The following is a 7,767-nucleotide window of genomic DNA, read 5'->3' as shown; positions in this document are numbered from 1 at the left end:
TGCAGTGGGTAGCTTGATGTATGCAATGGTGCGTACAAGACCCGACATTTCACAGGCAGTTAGTATAGTGAGCAGGTATATGCATAATCCTGGAAAAGGACATTGGCAAGCTGTGAAATGGATTCTACGGTGTATTCAGAAGACCGTAGATGTTGGATTACTGTTCAAGTAGGATAATACACTTGGTAAAGGTGTTATTGGGTACGTTGATTCTGACTATGCCGGTGATTTGGACAAGCGAAGATCAACCACCGGTTATGTGTTTACACTTGCTGGAGGACCAATAAGTTGGAAGTCTACATTACAGTCTACAGTTGCATTGTCAACCATAGAAGCCAAATACATGGCTGTAACAGAGGCTGTAAAGGAGGCTATTTGGTTACAAGGTATGGCTAAAACCTTAGGGTTGGTCCAGGAGCATATTAACATGTATTGTGATAATAAAAGTGCTATTCATTTAGCAAAGAATCAAGTTTATCATGCACGTACAAAGCATATTGATGTACGTTTCCACTTTGTGCGGGAAATTATTGATGAGGGGAAAATTTGTCTTCAGAAGATCAAGACTGCAGATAATCCCGCAGATATGATGACCAAGGTGGTAACAGTAACCAAGTTTGAACATTGTTTGAACTTGATTAATATCCTGCAAGTTTAACAGTTGAAGAAGGCACTATCAAGTATTGTTGTCAAAGGCAGAAAGAATTGTGTGAAGATAAGATTATCCTAATCAAATCTTCAAGGTGGAGATTATTGGAACCCACCTATTTGTTTGAAAAGTCAAAAAGGGTGGGCATCGAAAGTAGAAAGTAATATTGGTTGGTAAGTTAGGTTAAAAGTTGGCATGGGATAATTGCAATTTTGGTCCCTAATTGTATAGGGATATTGCAAGTTGATCCTTGAACCTCAACTATAAATAGGCCTAACCATTTCTTACTTTCTTCATCCCATAATTGCCATTCTCTACTTAAGGCATTATTCTCTCTCTCTATTTGTAAATTTCACTTGTAATTTTTGGAGTGAAATATATTTGGTAGTGCTTGAGGGGCGTAGGCAAAATTCTTTGAACCTCGTTAAAATTCGTGTTCTTTATTATTTATTTTGCATATTTTGTGAATGTGATTGTAGTGATTTATTGTGCTATTAAATTACGATAGAGGGATATTCTAGCTAGGAAAGACTTGGTATTTAAGTGATCTTCGTGATCTACCTCTCTTTCCTGGGAATTGAACTTAGTGTGATTTTTCAGTACAATAATTTTACTCTTTCACACGCTTCCGCACAACACTATTCCTACTGGTTGAAGCGTTACGGACGATAAGTCCGGTGCTATTAGTATTGTTCGAGTTGCGTAAGCACAAACACCTTTCCCATTTATCATTGTCAGAAATTGCTCAAGGTAATGATGATCCAAGCTGAATGCCCTATTGGCTTCAATTGCCTGCCATATAGTGTTATGTATGTATTCATAAAGTAGTTAATTTGAAAGGAAAAGAAATACATAAACTTGTTTTCTTTTTTACCTTAAACACATCTAGCAATTGCGGCTGTTTAAGCTTCTTTCCCTGTAGAACCTGCAACGTTTAAAATACTGGTTTATAAGCTCAAACATTATATGTTATAAACCTAGGAAAGAGATTGCTCAAGGTAATGGTGATCCAAGATGAATGCCCTAGTGGCTTCAATTGCTTGCCATATAGTGTCATGTATGTATTCATAAAGTAGTTAATTTGAAAGGAAAAGAAATCCATAAACTTGTTTTCTTTTTTACCTTTTTGAAATCTTGCAATTGCGACTGGTTAATCTTATTGTCCAGCTGAACCTGTAACGTTTAAAATACTGGATTGTAAGCTCAAACATTATATGTTATAAACTTAGGAGAGAGATTGCTCAAGGTAATGGTGATCCAAGATGAATGCCCTGTTGGCTTCCATTGCCTGCCATTTAGTGTTATGTATGTATTCATAAAGTAGTTAATTTGAAAGGAAAAGAGATACATATCTCTGCAAAATGATCTTGAACAAACTAGTTTTCTTTTTCATACCTCTGGCTTATCTTCAGGTGACTCGTAATCCAACATTTTATAAAAAATTTCGTATAGAGGTAATAACTCCTCTCGCTTCAACGTTTATAATAATGTTAGTTTCCAATCTATTAATTCTAAAGGCTCAAATATTATATATTATAAACCTAGGAAAGCGATACCTTCAAGGGCCAGATTCGAACAGGATTTGTTCCTGCAAGCATTTGGCGACCAAACTCCTTGTCCTCAGCCCAAGCGAATTTGTCCTCTTACAACAACAAACAAAGTAAAGAACATTAATCATAAACATAAATTGTAATTTCAATCAGCGTATCTTTAATTATATATTGTGTTTATTGTGATTGCAAACCTCGTGATAAATAGAAAAAACATTTATAGCAGCTATAAGTTCATGTTTCCCACCTGCTATAATTGAAGGCAATTGAGCACTGACATGTTGTCTTTTGAGAGCAAGAGTGGCAACAACTTGGTTAAGAATTTCCTTGGGTACCAATTTTTCTAGCTGCGCTACTTGTCCGAATCAAAAATGTCTTCCACTTCTTTGTCTGCATAAAAGCCTATAATGTCTTCAAAAATGTCTTGTTCCCCACTTGGATCGACATCGACCTCTTGGGACCTCCATGAGAAGATGGTAATTTTAGCTTTCTCGAAATCTATTATGGATCGAATGAATCTAACATCTTTCTTTGATATCGCTGCCTTGGGTACAAAGAAATGTGCAACTTTAGTGACGAAGTCGGGACATTCTCGATCCCACAAGTGTTGGAGCGTTGATTCCGGCGCAAGAAATCGAATAAGAGCCTCGACGAAGTTGTTTTTCAGTTCTTGTAGTTTTTCGTCGCTCATTCGCTCATCGAATTCGAACATAAAAGCTGAAGCGACTTCTTGGTCTCGACTCCCTTGAATGGTCTATTTCACATACAACCAAAGATATCAAATGAAAGCAATTCAATGAAAAATAAATAATTAGACAAATTTAAATTTATATATTCTATTTATATGTACCGTGTTGGCAATTAGGATGGCCCGTTTTCAACCGACGTGGGTATGGAAATTTAGTGGAACCACCCAACACAGGTCTATCATACAGTCGACCCTTTTCAGGATCTCCAAGATTGTTATAGACATCATAATCATAAATTCGATCCCATGGGTTCCATTCACCCTTCCGTCTTGGGTCTTGCAGTTTCTGAAGTTCTTTTTTTCTCAATTCTACTAAACCTTATGGCGTTTTATTTGGACGATATAACTGTTAGAAGTTCAACACTTCCAATCAGAATCAAATATTACATGCATTGAACTACATATAATTTAATTACTAAGTTATCTCAATTATAAATATGTAAGTATGTTAGCATACTTGATCTGAGAAGAAAATCCGTTTAAATCTGGTTTTGGTGATGGGGTAAACTCAAGAACCGCAATAAAAATGAAACTTTCATTCCTCGAGAATACTTGGATGCTTAATGTAATGCAATGTGACGGATTTGAGGAAAAACTCATGCTTCTTATCTCTGTTTTCAACAACAAAAGCTCCTGGAATCCCAAAATCTCGCGTCACCTCGAATTTCAATTTGAATTTGATCACTTTCGTGGGCACCTTCATGCTTAAAACTTCATGTTTTTTCCTTTCCAGCTCTTTTCCCTTCATTACATATGCATTCTCACTTTTAATCCCTTGTCCCGTTGCTACAATACATATATTCGTATAACTATAAACTAGAATCAAATTATTACAATATGCAAATAAAAAAAACAGATTGATAATCGAAATATATTTTGACCTAAATCAAAATAAATTATGTGATTTAGTAAAAGAAAAAATAAAAAATAAATCAAAATATTTTATTTTTAAAACATAATAATATAGCCATGTCTGGGTATGGTATGACAATGCATTGTATATACTTACTTGGATCCTTGTTGTCTTGGATGTAAAGCCGAACAACAACAGATAATCCAGAGGCACAGAGGGAAAACCAAGGACTGCGATCGATCTCAAATTCTCCTTGGATAATGTATGTTTGAGGGTCATGGCGATGGCAACATGCTTGTAGTAATCCACAACAACCCGCGGTTTCTACCATAATTTGTTGCTTTCTTTTTCAGTTCCTAAGCCTTTTTCTTTCGTACTTTTTTCTTTTAATCCAATAAAAAAAGATCGCCACCTGTTTGATGAATAGCATACAAGATATTTTAGCAAAGCTATGGAACTTAATCCGAGGTGCAGGAGAGAGCAAATATATAATGTTTGCACAGGGGCGAAGCCAGAAAAAAAATTTTGGGGGCCAAGGAAATTTTAATTTTTTATAGTCTATATATTTATAATTTTTAAAGGATTAAATTAAATTTTTATAATTTTAAGGGGGGCCAAAGTGCAATTTTACCTTTACTAATTTAAAATTTTAAAAAAATCTAAAGGGCCTAAATGAAAATTTCCCATTTTAGGGGGGGCCAGGGCCCATGCCTGCCCACTGGTTTCGCCCCTGTGTTTGCAGTAGATCACTTTTCATGGTGACGCGATGGAGTCGAAGGAGCTAGCCAGCTAGCCCCATAAGCATGTGGAATGTTCTTGGCTTTAGTTGGGAGGTTAAGCTTTGAATCTAATACATTGCCTAGCCTTGTTCGCCACTCTTTTAGCTCAAATTAGATTCCCACACCCTCGTGTTTTCTGCTTGCTTTCCTCACTACTAACAATAAAATAAAAATGTATTTTACATTTTCAAATTTAAATGAACTTTTTTTACTGGTCCTTCCAGGCTTTCTGTATCACTTTATCCTTACAAATAAAATCTTCCCCTAAGGCTTAAGTTCGAAGGGTTTGGAACTAAAGTATGTGATGATAAAACCCAATACCATCAAATCAAACAAATTTAACAAATGGTTGATTTATGTCTTTAAAAAAATAGGGTTAAAGTTACTACAAGTCCATTTACCATATCAAAAAGTTCAATTTAGTCCTATTTTTATTTTAAAAGTCTTTGTATGTTTGAAAAGTTGACATTTCAGTCTTTATATGTTAAGTTCGTCATTAATGAAATGACACGATTTAACGGTTCTTGACGTGGCATTAAATAAAAAATTAAATCAAATTTAAAAGTTTATTGGTCTTAAAAACAAATGGAATCACGCGGCTTAATGATGGCTAACGTGGACAAAACACAACAAAAATGTACAAAAAGAACAAAAAAAAAATTGAAAACAATTTGAGGTAATAGCAAAATCAGTTTCTTACCTTTGTTCATTCTTCAAAATTGTTATTTAACTTTTTAATTTAATTTAATGCCATGTCAGCCATGCCATTCCATTAACAACAGAGTTAACGTGTAATGATTAAAATGTCAGCTTTTCAAACGTACTGATAACATGTTAATTTGCATGACATTTTATGTTTAATTCGGTTTATTTCTGAATTGATCTTTTCTAAATTAGTACTTTTATGTTCTAATCTTATCAGTGATGCAATTAGGACGCTAAGAGACAAAAACGAGTAGAAAAGGGCCAAATTGAAACACGATCAATAAAATGAGGCCGAATAAAAAATGTGGAGAAAACCAATGACTCATCAGAATTTTTGACTTTGTAAAAGCCAAAAATGGAAAAAAAAATCTTATTTTATTTATTTATTTATTTTATTTTGATTTTATGTTAAAGTGGTTAAGACGAAAATTAGTTAATTCCATGTATATAAATAGGGACTTAATGCACTTAGGAAAGACATCCCTTAATTTTACATTCTGATTTCAATTTGGAATTGAATACAATTAATTTCTTTTTTTTTTTTACTTTCAATTTGGCGTTAACATTCTGTTGCATTGTTTCCAATTCTTGTTTCTTTTTCAAAATTCGTCTAATTACTTTTCAAGTCCTTTTCCTTCTCAATTTCCACCATCTTTCATCCAAATCCAATCACCTTCCATAACCTACAAGCATGATTAAATCCATGCTACACTAAATTCTAACTTAGCTTTAGGCCGGTGTTATTTCCGGTCGGGAACAGTGAGATACGTATTCATACTTAAAATCCTTCCAATCGGTATTCATTTTTTTCCTAAGTATCGGGATAGACAAATCATTCTTTAAAGTTAAACTCGATTTCAAGACAAGGTGCACGTTGGGTTGGAGTTGTGTTTGTTGACAGCTAGAGAAACGAGTCAGCCGTGCTGTATTCAGATCTCCGAGAACAAATCAAGGAAGAAGTGATCGGGTTTAAACAACCTCATGTGGTTGAGGCCGTTGATTCGAGTTGGGTTCTTCAGAGCACAAGGCTACCGGAATCTTGAATCAGGAACACGTGTATCTTGGTTAAATAATCGATAAAGGTTGGTTTACAGATCGTACTGGGACCAACTACGAGAGGAAAAATTGGTGGTTAGGACATTCTTAACTACTATAACCATCTTAGCTTTTGGAGGAAAAAATCAATTTTCAAGGATCAATTCTTAAACCGGAATCTTCCAAGTCTAGGGCTAAAGCTTATTATCTTTGATTACAAAATTCGAATTTAATTTCCAATTTATGTTCTAATTGATGATGTCACGAACTAACTAAAATTATGACAAAGGCAAGAGCACCTATCGAATGGTAGTATAAATATGGTGAGTCGGGAATATCGTATCCACAAGGACTAAAAGTACTAGTAGTTACTATCTTTTTATTATTTAGCCGATAAAATTGAAGAAATTTATTTTTAACCTAATTTTAACTAAACTAATTATTAAGACGAAACAAAGAGTAAAATAGGAAAATAATAGAATAAACCAATTGAAAGAGACAATACCTAAGAAAGAATCCACCTAGACTTCACTTATTATTCTAAATCTGAATTAAACGATTTATTCACTTGTCTTGATCCGTAGAAATACCTACCTTATGTTAATATCTCTTTCGAGAATAAAAACAACTGACTTTAGGTTGATTAATTGAAATCTCTTTCTAATTAAAACCCCTATTGTCGTATTTACTCGATTCATAGATTCCCCTATTAGAATTAACTCTAATCCGGTAGATTTATGTTGTCCTATTTATAGGATTGCATGCAACTCCACTCAATTATGCCAGATCTACTCTTAAACAAGAACTTTTGCTCCACTGAATTAAGCACATCAATCACAAATTAATATCCTGAAAACATTAAAACATGAAATATGTACACATAATTAAGATCAATAATCAAATAATAAGATCTGTCATAGGTTTCATCTTCCCTAGGTATCTAGGGAATTTAGTTCATAATTGAAAAGGAAAACATCTCAAAATTAGGAAAACAAAAAGACATAAGAAACCCAAAAACTTCTAAAGAAATTGAATGGAGATCCTCAATCTTGAAGGAGATCCTGCTTCTGAGTTGAATCTGTTGGCGTTCTTTGAGTCTTTTCTGCGTTCTACTCTGCATGCTCCCTTAGATCTTCTTCTAGGGTGTATTTTTAAACTTTAGAATGCTCAGAAACCCTAAAAATTGGCTATTTCCACGTAAAAGAGAAACAGGGAGCGATATCGACACGGGCTGGAACATGGGCGTGTGGCCAGCCCATGTGGTTCACACGAGCGTGTGCTCAGCCCGTGTGGAACTGGCTTGGTAGTGTGGATCCTTAAGATAGCCCATTTTGTCCGATTTTGGCCCGTTTTCAGCTCCTTTTGCTCCACTATGTTCACCTAAGTATAGAAACATGAAATTAGAGGATTAGGAGCATCAAATTCACTAAATTATGTAATAAATCATC

At 34.6% G+C, this 7,767-nt stretch overlaps 1 protein-coding gene across 1 annotated transcript; it reads right to left on the bottom strand.

Annotated features, from left to right (window-relative positions):
- Positions 1-3,440: 3,440 nt before the first annotated feature.
- On the bottom strand, positions 3,441-4,233 carry LOC108468402 (uncharacterized). The gene is made up of 2 exons (XM_053031400.1): positions 3,957-4,233; positions 3,441-3,733 (listed from the first exon to the last, which is right to left on the bottom strand). The coding sequence occupies exons 1-2, from the start codon at positions 4,129-4,131 to the stop codon at positions 3,483-3,485; spliced, it is 426 nt and encodes a 141-aa protein (XP_052887360.1). The 5' UTR covers positions 4,132-4,233; the 3' UTR covers positions 3,441-3,482.
- Between the last annotated feature and the right edge of the window lie 3,534 nt (positions 4,234-7,767).

This window comes from Gossypium arboreum, chromosome 8, assembly GCF_025698485.1.
Source record: "Gossypium arboreum isolate Shixiya-1 chromosome 8, ASM2569848v2, whole genome shotgun sequence".
Taxonomy (NCBI): Eukaryota; Viridiplantae; Streptophyta; class Magnoliopsida; order Malvales; family Malvaceae; genus Gossypium; species Gossypium arboreum.
The sequence above is the reverse complement of the archived record's forward strand: the minus strand, read 5'-3'. Positions and strand labels throughout refer to the sequence as shown.

Coding starts and splice junctions, on each gene's coding strand:
- LOC108468402 (XM_053031400.1), bottom strand. CDS start 4,131: ATGGTAGAAACCGCGGGTTGTTGTGGATTACTACAAGCATGTTGCCAT. Junction 3,734..3,956: donor CCAAGACAACAAGGATCCAA/GTAAGTATATAC, acceptor TATGTATTGTAG/CAACGGGACAAGGGATTAAA.